Consider the following 19169-nt stretch of genomic DNA (forward strand, 5'->3'; position numbering starts at 1 on the left):
TATATTTCTGTCACCAAAACAATATTTAAAATTTTTAATCATAAAATAGTTTTAATTATTAATAGTACTCGTTTTTGCTTTGGCTACTATTAAGTAGCTTAGTTTCAATTGTGAACATGGTGTGATGGTGACATTTAAAAATAAATTAATCTTTCTAGTCCTCTATTTGATCATTTTGATACCAACACAAACTAAACTTTTCCTAACCTCCATAAAATTAATCTTTCTAGTCATTCTCTCTTTATAGATCGAATTTATGTCGTATAAAATCGTTATTTTTCTATTCATAGATATAATGGTATCTAGAATCAACCTTTTCCATTTATAGGTACAATTTATGTCATTTTGAATAAATCATTTACAAATCAGAAAAAGAAAATTTTGGGTTAGCAAAAAGGGTAAAAATCTAAAAAGAGCAATTTTCATTTTCGACTAAAAATTAAACATGTTAATTGGAAAAAGTAAAATGGATGAATCATCGGTTCAGGAGGTTAACCGCGGAACCGTAACCACCGGTCCCGGTTCCAAACTGGAACCGTGACTTTTTTCTTGAACCGGAACTGTCATAATTTGAACCACGGGCCGATTTTAGTTCTAAATTTTACGAACCGAAACCATCCCAGAACTGCTGGTTCTGGACGGTTCCAAACCGGAATAGTGAAATCTAGCCGGAACCACGAAAAACCGCCGGAAACCAACAGTTCAGAACCATGAAAAACCGTAAAAACCGTCAGAAAACCGGCGGTTTAGAATCGGAACCGGAACTGTCGGTTTTTTAACCGAAACTGGAACCGTGAAATAGCCTCACGGTTCAGTTCCGGTTCCACATTTCTCGAAACCGGAACCAGCGGTTTACGAACAGTGGGCATTGGGCATGTCTAATGAGAAACGAAGTACTATCTTTTCTCATACGCAGCATTGTCGGTCTGCGTCAGAAGGTGTCCTAATATTATTCATGTCTCATCATTTTCTCATCCGATTATCAAATAATTTTAAAAAACTGAAAAAAATATAATCGAGAAAGAAAAATGAAAGGACGAATCAGAAAGAACGTAGCGAAGTGAGAAATACATAAAATCGATCAAGTGGAATTCACCATCACGCATCAATTCTACTCATCATCTTCCTCCTATACATAAACCAAATCAAATTGAATGCAAAAACATGAGAAAGAAAGAGATACAGAGATGTGAGAGAAGTGATATGAATGGTTGAAGCATGTGTGTTTATATAGGTAAATTTGAAGACCTAATGGGCCAGTTTAGGCCCAGTATATTTTAGGATGCGTTTCTCAAAGCCCAATTAGAAGACCTAATGGGCCGCTTTGGGCCCAGTATGTGATGTGTTTGTGCACCAAAATAAGGTTATATACAAAAAAAAAAAAAAAATTCAATTTTGATCCCCAATTTTTCAATGTATATATAATAGTAGTATCAAACACTAATAAACACATAAAATCCCCAATATTTCAATGCATACAAATATTCTTTCATGTATGTGTATGTATAGATAAATGTAGTTTAAGCTTCAAGGGCAGCTTTATAGATAACATCAAAGGCAAATTCGATACATGACATCATTTCATTGTGGTCAATGAAATCTTTCTCTGTTGTCACTGCAATCCTCATATTTCCCATATAGCTTATCATTGTTATCGTTAGACTCTGCATCCAAATTAATCAATGTAGTAATTTACAGTATAAAGTCATGTTAGGTAATTTGTAAGGAGATTTCTAATAAACAAATAACTCAGAGGGTTTAGATTCGTACCTGAGGTGTCCCTGCAACGACGGAGTATAGTCCTTTACAAAGGTTATTGGCCAACGTCATTTGTTCTATGGGCCCGACCAAATTCGATATCGCCATGCTTGTGTTCTTTAATGTTCCAAGGATGTGTCGAGACGCTGCCTGTTACATGGATACCAAACAAATTAAAACTGGAAAAAAAAACTGCAGCCTACTTTTCTTACAACAAGCTAATTAAAAAAATTATGAGGACAAGGTAAGAGGTTTACCTAATTTATTAATTATTGAATAATTTATTAAATGTCTAACCAACAAAAAGATGACTTTCATCCAATGAAAACGCCGTCCATAAAAAATAGTTTTATTTTGAATTGTCCATAAAAATTAGTCACCTGCTACTTTTAATAACTCTCACCTTGAAGTGTACCATATTTTCTACTATCACAACTCCAACTACTTTTTCTCTCTATATCTCATTTATTTTACCAATTTTGCATTGAACTCTGTATCTTACAGATTAAACGTTTATAATTTTACTGGAAAGTTTTACAAAATATTTATCTTTTTAACTTGGTGGAAATGTTCAAGTATAATGTGATAGAATGACGAGCAAAGCAGTTTAGAACAAAAACGTAAAATGAAATCAATATATAGACAAAAACAAACATCATTGTCAAAAAGCATAAAAATTTACCATACCTGGTGACCTCTAACCATTGTAATAAAACGAAGAAGCTGCCCAGTTAGGTAAACCGCGGGAGAGTTCTTCTGTCTCTTGATGATCCGGTGAGCTTTTTTGACAAAATGAAGCGGGTTGAGAAGCTCGGCCCTAGTCAATTTAGGCAGAGGAACTTGTAAGAAAGCGAACCGGTTGCCCCATGGTGAGTCCGAATTAGGTCTGATCATCTCATCTATTGATTTGTAGCCTCCAATAGCTCTAGTGTTGAGCAAGACTAGGGCTGTTGTCTTTGATTTAATTGATTCTTCATCTGCTTTTTGCATGTATAGTCGAGTCCCCAATATTATCACACCAGTTATGACGTCGTTAATAGTCTGCAATAGTTCAAAAATCCAGATACAATTAGTGGGAAAGTAAAGTAAAAGGATTAAGCCAAATGAGCTATCATAATATGTAATATATATCCCTAATTTGTTAATAAAAAAAGGAATTGACTTTATACGACATATGTTTTAAAGATAATTGGCAAAATAATAGAGAGGGAGGGAGAAAAAAGTTGATAAATATGAGAAAGAGAAGAAAATATATGAAGAATGTAAAAAAAAATTGATAAAGTATGTGATCGAGGAGAAAAAGTGGGTAAAGTATAAGCTAAAATGAGATTATTTTGTGTGGAAACCTCCAAATGGTAAAATGAAATTATTTTTCGTGCAAAGAGAGAGTATGTATTTTTGTTACCAATTTAGTGTATGGGGTTGTTGTGTAAAGAGCAATAGGCTGGAAATATTTCATAAGGTTTAATTCTTATGTACCAGGGGGAAGAGCTAATTAATGACCATAACATTAAGGAAGGAACTGTTAAATACTCCCTCCGTCTGCGAATAGGAGTCCCGTTTTTCCATTTTAGTCGGTCTGCGAATAAGAGTCCCGGTTCACTTTTACCATAAATGGTAATAGGGTCTCACCTTCTACTAACTCATTTCACTCACAGTTTATTTAAAATTAATATATACACTAATACAAGTGGGACCCCTAAATTTTTTTTCCACCCACTTTTCTTAAAACCCGTGCCGCTAAGAAATGGGACTCCTAATGACGGACAGATGGAGTATTAGAAAAAATATATTGTTGGTTGAAATTCTTACCACATTGAGCTTGCTCTTTATTTGCTTGAGCTGGTCAATAGAAAAAGTGGTTGTAGCGGTCGCGATCGGCCGGAATTCCACACCGTCGGCTCCCGATCTAATTGGCGAGTTATCGTCCTCCATGAAGGTGCTCTTTAAGAGGCTACCCCCAAAATCGCAAGCCGTGTGAACAAGGCTGGTAAAAAACCTAGGAATCCGTCGCAAAAAGCAGCTTTTGTGACGGATTCTGGTACGTACCCACGGAAATGTCAATGGCATCGAGGGATCATCCGCACATCGGAGGCAGGAGAGGAGGGCTCCCATCAAGGAGTAGCCGTCGCCTAAAGAGTGGTGGAGCTTGAAGATCACGTTGCCCGCTGCATTCTTGGTAGAGTATTTGAGTATGTGGATTTCCCAAAGTGGTTGATGCAATGGGAGTTGTTCCGCCGCTATTTTCGACAAGTAGTCGTTGAAACATTCGTCGTAGTAGTCCACCGACATGCCACCAGGGAAAGTTGGGACGATGATGTGGTCTTCCACATTCACCTCTACCTTCTTCCATTTCCTTTCTCCTTTCTTGTTACTAACCTAATCATTTATCATTACTTCAACAACAGTTCGATTCTGGCGGTTTTCTATAAAAAAATTCAACCTTTTTTGGGCATGAAATTTTAAAAAATGGTACTCCCTCCGTCCCGGGCTACTCGCTCATTTCCTTTTCGGCTCGGAGATTAAGGAATGAGTGTATAGGAAAGTCAAAAATGACGGCTGTAGGTGAAATTTTTTACTAAAAATGGAAAGAGTGCAAGTAACTTGGGACACCCAAAAAGGAAATAAGTGCGAGTAGTGCGGGACGGAGGGAGTATTTAATAATAAACTGAAAAGAGAATAAAGTACGAGAGATAATATGTAAAAGATATTATTGAAATAACATACCATAACGGAGGAGAAACGAGGGTTTATTGGCAAGAAAATATCTTTGAGGAGAGACATAGTCATTGAATCATCAATTTCATTTTCAATTTCCAAAACTCCTAAGATTGTAAGTGATAACGCAGAGCTCCTCAAGTATTGAGCACTTGGGCTCATTGGCTCCAATATTTCTTCTTCACCCTCCATAACCTACGACTCTCTCTCTCTCTCTCTACAAATCTATATATATAGTATAAATTGAAATAAATAAAAATACTAATTAATGCTTATTAATTTATTGATATACTTCTTCTATCCCTCAAAAATACCAGCACATTTTAGGATGACACGGGATTTAATGCATAATTGGCAAAGTAGCTAAAATATAAAAATAAAAAATAATTAAAATATTACTATTAGATCCGCTTATTTAAAAAGAAGAAAGTTACTAAAAATAGAAATATTTATTTTATGGGACAAAAAAAATGAAAAAATTAATCTGTTTTTATGTGACCGAAGGAGTATATATTTTTAATGGGTAAATAGCCAAATAAACCATGAAGTTTGGTCAAATTATGGTCTATCCCCCAATCTTAAAAAATAACCAATTATATCATAGGTTTGAATTTTTTTTAATTGTCCCATTGTTGAATATTAAAAAATATTTGAAAAACTCTTCATCCGGTAATTGAATATTAAAAATATTTGAAAAAAAATCTTCTTTTCTTAATTGATTGGTAATTCAATTTCATTAGTTGTGATTAATCATCTTTCAATTTCTTGTCATCATCACTACAAATTTAGATAAGACGTGTATGAACTTTGTGCAGCAATTAATTAATTATTTAGACGTTGATATTATGATATATACTTGTGACTAAATTGTGGGCCGAACGTAAACTTCACTAAAATTTAAGGTTATTTAAAAAATGAAAATGAAGTTTTGGTCATAAATTATAATTAATCCAAATCAATAAATTAATGTTCAGTTCCACGCCCTAAATTTCTCACGTTTTTATATATTTTCTTCATCCACCAGTAAATGTGGCATAAAATTTCCATTAAGCAAAAATCGGACCTATAAAACGACATCGTATTAGCAAAGAGGAGGATATTGTAACACCAGTAAGATGGGCCTTCACATTTTTATGTTCTGGATATTTACCAACATAGGCTAGTTCAATAATTAAAAAAAGGGGGCCTATAAATTCCCAGCCCATTTATATTTTCTATTTTTGCCATTTATATGTCATAAATCTTACAAAATTTATTCCAAAAAGTAACAAAGCCCAATAATTGGTAACATCATATAGTAGCTAGTTATATGACGATCCAATTTTATCCCTAAATTTCCAATTTATACCATATAAAATAAAATAAGACATGATAAATATATATTCATGTATGTATGTATGTAGTCTAAACTTCAAGGGCAGCTTTGCAGATAATCTCAAAGGCATATTCTATGCATGACCTCAATTTATTTTGGTCAATGAATCCTTTCTCAACTGTCAATGCGATTCTCGACTTTCCCACGTAGATTATCATTGTAACTGATAAAATCTGCACCCAAATAAATCAATAAATTGTAGTATAAGTGTGTAACCAAATTTATTTGGTAAAACGTTTTTCCTTCAATTAATATGTCAAGGGGTTAGGGGGTTCAGATCTGTACCTAAGGTGGCACTGCAACGACGAAGTACAGTCCTTTACAAAGGTTATTGGCCAAGGCCATTTGTTCGACGGGCCCAACCAAATTCGAAATCGCCATGCTCGTGTTCTTTAATGTTCCATGGATATGTCGAGCAGTTGCCTATTACATAGACACGACACGAATCTAAAGGGTGTGGACAAATTAGAATATTACTTAATGTCTGTTTTTTAATATATTGACAAAAACAAACGCGTAATCCTAAAGCAAACACGTTGGCCAAATTAAATTTAATCCATACCTCGTGACCTTTGACCATGGTAATAAAACTAAGAAGTTGCCCAGTTAGGTAAACCGCGGCAGAATTCTTCTGTCTCTTGATTATCCGGTGAGCTTTCTTAACAAAACCGAGCGGGTTAAGAAGCTCGTCTCGGGTCAATTTAGGCAGCGGAACTTGTAAGAAGGCGGAGCGGTTGCCCCATGGCGAATCCGAATTAGGTTTGATCATCTCATCGACTGATTTGTAGCCTCCAATAGCCCTAGTGTTAAGCAAGACTAAGGCTGTTGTCTTTGAGTTTATTGATTCTTCATCTGCTTTTTGCATATATAGTCGAGTCCCCAATATTATCACACCGGTTATGACATCATTAATAGTCTACCATTGTTCGAAAAATTAGATATTATTAGTGAAAGAATTGAAGTAAAAGAGTTAGTGGCAATAGAAAGTAAAGGGATTTTAGTAGTACATATAACATAAAACAAGAATTCTAGTACTACTATTTACCATTAATTCAAACCTAAAAAAATTCATATTCATTTAGAACTAATTTAATTTCCTGCTTTTGTTGAGAAAAAAAGAAAAAATACATTTTGCTTAGTAATAATATATCAACAGGGTTCTTATGGAAAAAAATAATAATAATAAAAAAATAAAAAAATTCTTATCTTTTGGGGAAAAGAGGTAATTAATGCCGTTACGTATATCTCATATATAGACTCACACGTTAAAATTAAATGTACCATGGGAAGAATATACACATATATAGCTAGAAATCTTTTCCTTTTCTTAAAATAGAAACGTCTTAATCAGCTCTCTCTTCCAAAAATTATGGCGGATTTTTAAATTAAAAAAAAAATGTTTTAAGAATTGAAGTATTTGAAACTAATATCCTAACATCCATAACCAATTGATGAAACGTGTCTACTTAATTTAAATGAGTGTGACACTATAAGTTTATAATAAACATTAAGAAATGGATATCTAGAAATTCTTACCACATTGACCTTGCTCTTGATTTGCTTGAGTTGATCAATATAAAATGTGGTCGTAGTCGTCACGATCGGCCGGAATTCCACACCGTCAACACCCGATCTAATAGGAGAATTATCGTCCTTAATTAGAGTGCTTTTGAAGAGACTCCACCCAAAGTCGTGGGCCGTGTGGACCAAGCCAGTAAAAAACCTAGGAATCCGTTGCAAAAAGTTTTTGCTACGGATTCTGGTACCTGCTGACGGAAACGTCAGTGGAGTTGGAGGCACGAAAGGAGGGCTCCCATCAAGGAGTAGCCGTCTCCTAACGAGTGGTGGAGTTTGAAGATCGCGTTTCCCGCTGCCTTCTTGGTAGGGTATTTGACTATGTGAATTTCCCAGAGCGGCCGTTCCAGTGGGAGTTGTTCTGTCGCTATTTTCGACAAATATTCGTTGAAACATTCGTTGTAGTAGTCCAAGGACATGCCACTAGGGAAAGTTGGGACAATGACATGCTCTTCGAGATTCACTTCCACCTTTTTCCATTTCCTTTGCCCTTTCTTGTTGGTAACCTAATCAATTATCATAGTCCATTAGTTGTGTTATCGAATAAAGTTCCTCGAGCCCATTGATTTGGGGACATCAGATGACGTTACCAATTGTATTTAGAAATATTTCTAATTCAAGAACCGTGATTTGAGTTATAAAAAATTCGAATCGGAATCAGTCCAACAAAGGAAATGATAGCTTTAATTCAAAATCACTGACTTTCGATAGTTTTTTTTCCAAGTTTTGTCCCAATATTTTTCCCGGTTTTTGGCTAAAGCCGGTGGTTAAACACTGCTTACGGTTCCCAAAATTGTGGAACGAGGCTTATTATGCTTGTTCAGATATAACATGTGAAAGGTGGGACCAGTTGAACCAACGATTCTGGTTCAACTATGCATCCATATGTGTATATTTCACAGAATGGTCAATGGTTCAAACCCTACTATTCATCTACATTCCGAGTCAACAAAAAATTAAAAGAGTGTAATTTTTTACATTAAAAAAAAGAATATATATGTCGGTAATAGTAACATACCATAATCGATGAGAAACAGAGGGTTTATTGGCAAGAAAATATCTTAGAGGAGAGAGATAGTCATCGAATCATCAATTTCATCTTCACTTTCCAAAACTCCACAAATGGTGAGTGATAAAGCAGAGCTCTTCAAGTATTGAGCACTTGGACTCATAGGCTCCAAACCTTCTTCTTCACCCTTCATAATCTCTCTCTATTTCTCTGACACACACACACTTAAGATCTAAGTATATATGTCCTATATATGGTATACTAAATGTAGAATATCAAACCACTCATAAACCTTAAACGTTGAATAACATCATTATATGATAACCTGAAGTTCATTATAATGAACTAATAACAAACTTATAATGAACTTCAGATTTCTAAACTATGTATGATGATGTCATTGTTTTTAAATCTCAGAATTCCCTATAATGAACTACAAATAAAGTTGTAATGAACTTCGCGTTATTATATAATGATGTGTTTGGCGTTTAGTGTTTTAAACTAGTTTGGTATATAATACAACCCTATATATATATATATATATATTTATAGAACCTCAATTATATAATAATTGATGTGCAATTTATTGCTATGACTTTTGAAAAGTTGTTAATTGCAATGGAAAAAAATGTACACACCTTTGAATGAAATTATGGCATGTATATGGGCATGTGGCTTCGTTTATACCTTGTAAACGATGATTGTCAAGATGTTCAATTATGGCTGATTGTGATTGATATACGACTAACGTCCGTAATTGTTCTCCTATAATTACAAAATATTTTTTTAATCTTCCATAATAAGTGTACGTGTTAGTTTATGATCTAAACAATATGTTTTGGTTCATAATTAATAATTTAAAAAATTAACGGTCAATATCGTTTTGACCAGATTAATTAGCGAGTTAAATATCATTCTAATTAACTATTTTAACCTAATTAATTATTCTTTAAAAAATTAATGTATTTTTTCTCTTTTATATTAGATGATATACTCCCTCCGTTCCCACTACAAGTGATGAATTTCTTTTGGACACGGGAATTAAGAAAATGATATGTATTGAGTTAAAGCGGAGAGAGTAAAGTATGAGAGTGGAAAAAGTAAGAGAGAATATAAGAAAAAGAGAATAAAGTAAGAGAGAAGGAATAAAGTATGAGATGGCTGAAGTTTTGTTTTTAGCTAAAAAAATTGATCACTTGTGGTGGGACAACTCAAAATGGAAAGTTGATCACTTATGGTGGAAGGGAGAGAGTAGTAATTAACACCATCCATAAAAAATAACTTTGGAATTGGACGACACAAGTTAATTTTAGTACAAAATTATTAATTTAAGAGAAAATAGAAAGAAAAGTTGGTTAAAGTATTATTAGTAAAAAAATGAGACACTGTCTTATTCGAGATTAGAAACTTATCACAAATACATATAAATTCCCATTCCAAAAAATTGCATGAAATAGTTACTCCGTATAATAACAATTGCAAAGAAGAATTACATTGAATCATATCCCATTTTGTCCCCAAATTTCCAATGTATACCAAATAAAACAATATAACACATAAATATGTATTCATGTATGTATGAATAGATAATTGTAGTCTAAGCTTCAAGGGCAGCTTTGCTGATAACCTCCAAAGCATATTCGATACATGACTTCAATTTGTTTTGGTCAATGAATCCTTTCTCTGCTGTTAATGCGATCCTCAACTTTCCCATGTAGCTTACCATTGTTATCGATAGACTCTGCACCCAATTGAATCAATAATTTATTTATCAAGTCATGTGCACGTTCGAAATCAAACTTATTTGGTAAGACACTTCTAGATCTGTACCTGAGGTGGCCCTGCGACGACGAAGTACAATCCCTTAGAAGTGTGATTGGCCAATGCCACTTGTTCTACAGGCCCGACCAAATTCGAAATCGCCATGCTCGTGTTCTTTAGTGTTGTGTGGATATGTCGAGCCGTTGCCTGTTACATGCACTATTAAACCTCATTTTCTTAATTTGCGTACTACTTTTCCCACTTTTGTTCTATGACTGATGTGGGACATTAGAGTCAGAGAAGAATATGTTCAAGTCATAGAAATGAGGAGCAAATTAGTTCATAACAAAAATAATACTCCATCCGTCCCTGAAAATTTGTCACTTATTTCCATTTTCTTCCATCCCTAAAAATTTGACACATTTTACTTTTACCATTTTTGGTAGTGAACCCAACATTCCACTAACTCATTGCTACTCACATTTTATTATAAAACTTATATATAAATGTAGGACCCACATACCACTAACTTTTTCAACTCACTTTCTATTAAATTTCTTAAAATCCATGTCAGGCCAAATGGTGACAAATTATGAGAGACGGAGGGAGTAGTACTAAATTTTATTATATAGACAAAAACACAATAGCTTTTTCCAAAAGCATAAAAATTTAATTCATACCTCATGTCCTTTGACCATTGTAATAAAACGAAGAAGCTGCCCGGTTAGGTAAACCGCGGCAGAGTTCTTCTGCCTCTTGATGATCCGGTGAGCTTTCTTAACAAAACCGAGCGGGTCGAGAAGCTCGTCTCGAGTCAATTTAGGCATGGGAACTTGTAAGAAGGCGAACCGGTTGCCCCAGGGTGAATCCGACTTAGGTTTGATCATCTCATCGATTGATTTGTACCCTCCAATAGCCCTAGTATTGAGCAACACTAAGGCTGTTGTGTTTGATTTAATTGATTCTTCATCTGCTTTTTGCATGCTATGCGGCACGGATACGGATACGCGTATCAGTATCCGAAGGATACGGATACGCGGATACGGCTCTTTCCCAAACAACCCGATACGCGGATACGTTTTAACTATTTTTTTAATAAATAATAATAGTGCATAATAAATTACAAAATAGATATTCTAATGTTATTATACAAATAAAAATAATAAAATTACAAAATATTAAAAGCTAAAGTCAATTTCTTTTATGGTCGATTACACCACATCGATTTTTTGGTTATACTTATCCATATTACCAATAATATTGATCAAAATATTTATTTATAGTTACAAAATTAGACAAAGTTAATGGAGTAATAAATTGGCCCAAAAAATGAGCCCCAAATATACTCCTTTTCCATCGTGACTACTTCTTGCCCAATCCATTCTCCCATTTCCAATTTTCTTCAATCCCTAGTTGAGGCAATAGCGGCGCCTCCCCTTTCTTCTTCTTCTTCTTCTTCTTCATATCCGATTAACTGTCAATTTTGTTCCCAAATCGGATTGAAGTTCGTAAATTGAAAGTTGCGAAGTTCTTCGACAGAGATGGACGTTGATTTCGAAGAGGAGAACCTCAGATCTTTGCAGATAGAGGAGGATGAAGGCCCAATACGGCCCAGCTCGCGGATACGCCGAAGGATACGTATCGAATCTGAGGTTTCCCGGCCCAATACGGCCCAGCTCGCGGATACGCCCAGGATACGTATCGACGGTGTATCCGTTGCGTATCGGTATCGGATACGTATCCGATACGTGATACGGCAACAGGGTGGCGTATCGGTGTTATATAGTTTGCATGTATAGTCGAGTCCCCATCATTATCACACCAGTAACAACATCATTAATAGTCTGTCGATGTTAAAAAAAAATAAGATGAAATTAGTGAAAATATTGTAATAAAAAGGATTAGTTGCAATCGAAAGTAATGTGATTTTAGCAAATACATGTAAAAGTAAAGGCTAATAAGTTAGTATTTGATTATTTATAACAATTGACTTTGTGATACTTATCTTCAACTGTTAACCTTAAATCCAAATCTATTGTTCTGTAAATATCTAATAAAACAAAAATTCCACTATAATTATTTACGTTAAACTCAGACATCAAAGAATATTTCGTATTCACTTACTTTTTTTATATGTTTTAGAATTGAGTGCAACGAATTTAATTTCCTGGTTGTTTGTGAAAAAAAGCTAAAATATATTGTTCATACTAACATTTCAATAGATCTCCTATCTTTTGGGGAAAAGAGACAATTAATGATATTAGATATATATCAAATATAAACACACAGTTAATATTAAATGTAGCGTGTGAAGAATATATACAAAGTTATCATTTTCTGAAAATTGAAAAGTCTTAACTAGCTAGTTATTTCACAAAATAATATCGCATCTTTTATTTAAAAAATGTTTTGAGAATTGGATTATTTAATTTGAATTACTTACAAATTCCAATATGTGTGTGTGTGATGTGTATTTGCAACATCCATAACCAATAGTACTATATGAAACGTGTCTACAGTTAAGAGGCAAATTAAATGAGTGGGGCATTATAAGTTTTTTTTGAGGGAGACATATTAATAAGTTAATAATTCCAACAGTAAGAAGTAGATATATATATTTATACCTAATAAATTCTAGAAATTCTTACCACATTGAGCTTGCTCTTGATTTGTTTGAGTTGATCAATAGAAATCGTCGTCGTAGTCGTTGCGATCGGCCGGAATTCCACCCCATCAACACCCGATCTAATCGGCGAATTATCGTCCTTAATCAAGGTGCTCTTGAAGAGGCTCCACCCAAAATCCTGACACGTGTAAACGATGCCAGTAAAAAACCTAGGAATCCGTCGCAAAAAGCTTTTGCGGCGGATTCTGGTGCCCGCTGACGGAAACGTTAGCGGCACAGACGGATCGTCCGCACGCTCGAGGCAAGAGAGGAGGGCTCCCATTAGGGAGTAGCCATCGCCTAACGAGTGGTGGAGCTTGAAGATCACGTTTCCCGCTGCGTTCTTGGTAGGGTATTTGATTATGTGGATCTCCCAGAGCGGCCGGTGCAGTGGGAGTTCTTCCGTCGCTATTTTCGACAAATACTCGTTGAAACATTCGTCGTAGTAGTCCACCGACATTCCACTAAGGAAAGTCGGGGTGACAACGTGGTCTTCTAGTTTGACCTCCACTTTTTTCCATTTCTTTACCCCTTTTTTGGTAGTAACCTAATCAATTAAAGTATCATAGTTGTGTGTTACTAATAAAGTTCAACAACCGTCGATTCCGCTTTTAAAAAATTAGAATAATCGCAACCGGCCCAACAAAGGAAATGACAATTCCAATTCAAAATCAGCGATTTTCATCATATATTTTTTTACAGGATCTTAAATAATTCCCGATTTTTTTGCCAACGTCAGTGGTTGATTTTTTAACATAGGAACCAACGATCCGGTTGGAGGCCGAATCGACGGTTCTGGTTCAACCATGCATCTCTAATTGTATGTTACATTTTAGAAAAATAAAATGTGTAGCTAGGGTAATAGTAATGTACCATAATCGAGGAGAAACGAGGGTTTATAGGCAAGAAAACGTCTTTGAGGAGAGACATAGTGACTGAATCATCAATTTCATCTACGATTTCGAAAACTCCACATATTGTGAGTGATAAGGCAGAGCTCTTCAAGTATTGAGCACTTGGACTCATTGGCTCCAAACCTTCTTCTTCATTCTCCATAATTTTCTACTCTCTCTCTCTCTCTCTCTCTCTCTCACACACACACACACACTAAAGATAAATGTGTGATATTATGTCATCTATATAAGGAATGATAAATGTAGTTGATGAACTCGAGTGGTGGAAATGGGTGGATATATATACACATATAGAAATATCAAATAATAATTTATTGATATGCAATTTATGACTTATAATAAAATGTGGTCGTTAATCATATATATGGACATGTGGCTTTCGTTTACACATTGTAATATATCTTCAAGATGATTGTGAAGATGCTTAATAATATCTAACTGTGATCGAGATATATATAATGACGTTACGAATTTTTTCGATAAATGTAAAAAATGCTCAAAGGCGGGAACTGATGAGTTGAGCCCACCAAAATTAGTGACAATATTCCAACATAGCAACACAAAAGTTAACAATTGGCAAAAATCAACTAACACATCACAACTCCAAATGCAGCAATTAAAGAGGGATCTGATTACCACAAATAACACGAAACATAAAACCCGATAAATATTGTAATTAAATCAAAACCCTAAACTGCGCTAATCATCGGTTCTCGAGAATTTAAATGTGTGCGATGGCATTATGGATATATTTTGGCGATGGCAATACATGATAATGTTCTATTATATTTTGGCAATGATAATGTATAATAATGTTATATATTAACATAGCCATGTTAAAAATGTTTTGTGCGACAGTATATATCTGTAAGTTGTTTTTATTGTTCTCAACCAATTACCATAATATCATTGTCTGTTCATGAACTACTACTTATAAATGTTTGCCATGTGACAAGAAGACCATATTTCCATTCTTTTGTTTATCTAAAACTAGAGGTGGCAATATTCAATTTGCAAGCAATTAATTAAACTATTTTTTTGTATTTGATTAAAAATTAGATATATTAATATTAAATTCAAGGGACTAATTATGCATGCATATTTATTTTAAGTAGGGTTTGTGTTACAATATTGACTTCCATGCCTTCTCCAACGTGAAATTTCTGTTGTTAGAATGGCTAAATTAAAGTCCAATTGTTCACACACACAAAGAAACTTGGTCAATATAAATATGGAGTATGTGAAAAGGCTAGATTAATGGGACTTTATGGAGAAATGAAAAGAAAAGGCTGGAATATTTAATTCACAAAATTTGATAAAATTCTTGTCGGTCCAAAAATTTGAAAATGTATCAAATTACGAAGTTTCAATTTTTCCACAACTGTCTTACTCGTGTAGTCGTGTCCAAGACAGTTTCTTTCGGTAAGTTCAATTAACGTCGTTTCGTAGAAGAAAAGGAATAATCAAGAAAATTTTAAAACGATGTCGTTTTGCACATATACGAGACAATTGCGAAAATTTGAAACTCTGTGATTTAATAATCGTGTTCAAATCTTATCTTACTTAGATCGAAATTTGACCGCACTTAGTAGTGTGAGTACTTTCAAGTTTCAACTCAATCAAATAGACATTTAATTGGCTCGCAAAAACACTCTGTCAAATGGAAGGTGGCTCGATCTAGACATGAGCTATTTATGGTGATAACTTGCTTGATTTGGACATCCAACTACTTCGATTTGATAATGCTTCTCGAGGTTTTTGTCTTTTAAAGGATATGACAATGTATGGTAATAGATGATCTAGATTTGAATTGAATCATAGTATTATATGTTGAAGCTATTTTCTTGCACGAACTACAAATTTTATTATCGAAGCTAGCTATAAGTAGTTCATGATATTTACGAGTGTAGAAATCGGTGCATTTCATTTAGAATTAAAATGAAACCACATCTACGTATGTGTGTTGTTCTAGTGATAGAGATGTTAATGTTTGAAGTCAATATCTCGGGTTCGAGTTCATCGTGATGCGACCTTTAAATTGATGTTGATTTATCGATCATAAAAAAAGCCACACCTTAAATGGATAATTGAAGTACACAAAAATTAATTCTATCGAAAATTAGATGGTACAGATTAATTACAATTAGCGTACATTATATTTATAGAATATATACATTTGAGATTAAATGCAAATCTATTTTTAGTAAAAACTGCAAATTTTATGGCTGAACCTATTCAGTTCATTTATAGATTTTAGTGCAGTTACGAAATGCAAGAGTTCGCAATTTTCACCAAAACAAACAATATGACATATTTATATAATTATATTTCATATATACACATAAAGAGTTGAAATCAAAATAAAATTAATTTTTTAATAAAAATTATGAATTTCATTACTGAACCTATAAGTAATGCATGAAACTTACACCCAATGTAGAGTTCAATTCACCTTATTTATAGATTCAGTGCAAGCACTACAACAAACTTACATTTTAAGCACACAAAAATTGAGACGTAATTACTAGCATTTAATTTTTTTTAAATAATCACAATTTATGGTATAAAAGAAAGCGTTCCTAAATTGAAAAATAAATTATCTTAAATTTTTTACTTTTTTTGGATGCTTCTATTTGTGTCATCTTATTTTAGTTAAGACACCAATAATGACACTTTATGAACCGTTGGTGATATAATTAGAAACATATAATGCAGTAAAAAAATTTCCTTAACAATTCTTTTTGTTGCTGACAAAACCATTTCTTCACAATATATTTGAGACTTTTGCTTGTAGAAAAAAAAAATCAATGCCATCATGGTGTCTCACTAGTATACAATTTTCAAATTTAATACTTCATGTTGATAATTTTTATTAAAACAATTCTAAATTGATTATCCTACTATTTATTTAACACCAATTACTGTTTCTCAGTAACTCTTTGTACAATACTGTGTCTATAGTAAATTGGTTCTGACAAAATAAATTGAATAGAATTCAACCAATTCAACATTTCATCTACGCAATTAATTATATGTCCTAAAATACCTACTCTCGCTAAAATTCAATTCAAAATACCTACACGTACATTAATACCTGTTTTTCAAATAAATTCTGAACAGGTAGCACATTAGTAGCATTGAATGCTAGTATAAATTATGACAACTCTATGCCAATATGTAACACTTTCTATATATATGTACTCTTAGACCATCCACTACGCGTCCCGCGCCGGACTCGCGTCTCGTCCCAGAGGGACGGGTCCTCTGCGGGACGCGTTGCAGCGACCATCCCGTCCCTAGCCCGCGCCCGTCTCGTCCCGTAGCCCGTCTCGTCGAGACACGGGACGCGCTGTCCCGCCACGCGCCAGCGACACGTGTCTCGTCCTCATGCGTGCGTGACGCCCACTCGTTGGCCCGCGAGTGGGCGTCGTCACTGATGACGCAATAATTCATTTTTTTTAATTCGACTTTTAATTAAAAAAAAATTCAAACGGTAATATTACCGTTAAATTTTTATTTTCGTTTTTAAAATTTTTTTTATATATTTTACTCTATAAATAATCCTATTTCATACTCATTTCAAACACAAACACACATCTATTCCTCTCAAATCCTCTCTATCACTCCAATTTCCATCTTCAATCAACTCAAACAAATGGATCATTTTGAGCAAATGCGTCAATTAATGGAACAATCACTCGAAGAAGATCGACGACGAGAGGCGGAGGAAGCCGCGCCACCCCACGACGCTCCCGGAAGTACATCAATCGGAACCGGGAGGAAGCCGCCGCACGGTTAGTACGCGACTACTTCTACGATAACCCGATTTGGGGAGATACCTACTTCCGTCGCCGTTTTCGCATGCGGAAACCGCTATTTCTCCACATAGCAAATACTTTGGCGGCCAGGGAAGAGTTCTTCCGAGAAGGGTTCGACGCGGTCGGCCGTCCCAGCCACACGACGCTGCAGAAATGTACTGCAGCCATCCGGCAGCTTGCGACTGGACAAACGGCCGACATATTCGACGAATACCTGCACATCGGAGACACCACTGGGCGCATGTGCATGCTCAACTTCTGCAGAGGCGTCCGGGCAGCCTCCAGTGACGAATTTCTCCGAAGGCCAACCACGGAGGATTGTCAGTTCCTCCTCAACCTGCACGAACAAGTGCACGGATTCCCCGGGATGCTTGGCAGTGTCGATTGCATGCACTGGCAATGGAAGAATTGCCCGGTGGCTTGGAGGGGGTCCTACACGAGCGGCCACAAAGGCACCCACCCAACCGTTATACTCGAGGCCGTTGCCGACTACCGGCTTTGGATCTGGCACGCGTACTTCGGGGTTCCTGGCTCGAACAACGACGTAAACGTACTCCAACAGTTCGACCTCTTTACCGAAGTTTTGGATGGTAAAGCGCCGGCCATCAACTTCGTCGCCAACAACCGGCGGTATAAAATGGGGTACTATCTCGCCGACAGCATCTACCCGAAGTGGCCGAACTTCGTGAAGACGTGCGGCAGGCCTGCGAACCCAAAGCAGGCTCTTTTTGCGCAGAAGCAGGAGGCTGCGCGCAAGGATGTGGAGAGGGCGTTCGGGGTTCTCCAAGCGCGCTTCAACATCATCAAAGCCCCGGCTCGTTCGTGGTTCATGGAGAGCATGGTCGACATCATGTATACGTGCATAATCTTGCACAACATGATTGTCCGAGACGAAGGACCCGATGCGGGAAATTGGTTCGACCCCGAATCTCCCGGAAGCTCAACCGCAAGTAGTCCGCCGCGAAGTGGAGCGCATCCGTCTATACAAGAACGGTTGGCTATTCGGGCAAGGACACGCGACTCTAGCGCCCACACCCAACTCCAAGAGGATCTAATTGAGCACATTTGGGAAAACTTTGGCGGAGCAGATTATATTATGTCATTTTTATTTTTTTAGAATTTTAATTATGTCTTCGTTTTTTTTAATTTTAAGTTGTAATGTTGTTTTAATTTTAATAAAGTGTGTTTGTTTAAATTGAATTGGGTTGAAAAAAAAATTATAAATGAAATTGAATGAATAGTAATTAAGGGACGGTATAGAGACGGTTAAGGGACGGAGCGTTGCAGGTTCCGTCCCTTAGTTAAGGGATGGATGAAAAAAGGACAGCGGGGCCCTCAAATAGTGCTCAAATAGTATTTAAGGGACGGTTTAAGAGACGGTATAGAGACATCGTAGTAGATGGCCTTATCCCCAAAACAAGATATGTAATTTAAATGAAAGGTAAAGTAGGGCTGGCAAATCGTGCGGATTTGGTCGTTATCGGGTCAACCTGATAATGACCCAACCCAATAAGGTCTAACCTGAACCCGACCTGTTAAGGAAACTGTAAATCCGAACACGAACCCGACCTGCTAC

At 35.6% G+C, this 19169-nt stretch overlaps 2 protein-coding genes, 2 non-coding genes and 1 pseudogene across 5 annotated transcripts; all 5 read right to left on the bottom strand.

Annotated features, from left to right (window-relative positions):
• Positions 1–881: 881 nt before the first annotated feature.
• LOC121756655 lies at positions 882–975 on the bottom strand. The gene has a single exon (XR_006041033.1). It is a non-coding gene; the product is annotated as a small nucleolar RNA snoR31/Z110/Z27 (small nucleolar RNA).
• Positions 976–1034: 59 nt separating this feature from the next.
• Positions 1035–1130, bottom strand: LOC121756656. The gene has a single exon (XR_006041034.1). It is a non-coding gene; the product is annotated as a small nucleolar RNA R32/R81/Z41 (small nucleolar RNA).
• Positions 1131–1393: 263 nt separating this feature from the next.
• On the bottom strand, positions 1394–4668 carry LOC121754065 (wax ester synthase/diacylglycerol acyltransferase 3-like). Its single transcript, XM_042149401.1, has 5 exons — positions 4486–4668; positions 3571–4137; positions 2446–2799; positions 1771–1908; positions 1394–1664 (listed from the first exon to the last, which is right to left on the bottom strand). Exons 1-5 carry the CDS (start codon positions 4666–4668, stop codon positions 1521–1523), a joined length of 1386 nt encoding a protein of 461 aa, XP_042005335.1. The 3' UTR covers positions 1394–1520.
• Positions 4669–5880: 1212 nt separating this feature from the next.
• On the bottom strand, positions 5881–8628 carry LOC121756015 (annotated as a pseudogene).
• Positions 8629–9776: 1148 nt separating this feature from the next.
• LOC121754064 (wax ester synthase/diacylglycerol acyltransferase 3-like) lies at positions 9777–14016 on the bottom strand. Of its 2 annotated transcripts, none has more exons than XM_042149399.1 (6): positions 13735–14016; positions 12845–13408; positions 11991–12040; positions 10877–11180; positions 10266–10403; positions 9777–10176 (listed from the first exon to the last, which is right to left on the bottom strand). In XM_042149399.1, the coding sequence occupies exons 1-6, from the start codon at positions 13915–13917 to the stop codon at positions 10033–10035; spliced, it is 1383 nt and encodes a 460-aa protein (XP_042005333.1). In that variant the 5' UTR covers positions 13918–14016; the 3' UTR covers positions 9777–10032. The 2 variants fall into 2 exon arrangements, with proteins under 2 accessions (XP_042005333.1, XP_042005334.1); XM_042149400.1 differs by having other exon boundaries at positions 10877–11172; positions 11983–12040.
• Between the last annotated feature and the right edge of the window lie 5153 nt (positions 14017–19169).

Source organism: Salvia splendens, chromosome 11 (assembly GCF_004379255.2).
Source record: "Salvia splendens isolate huo1 chromosome 11, SspV2, whole genome shotgun sequence".
Lineage (NCBI taxonomy): Eukaryota > Viridiplantae > Streptophyta > Magnoliopsida > Lamiales > Lamiaceae > Salvia > Salvia splendens.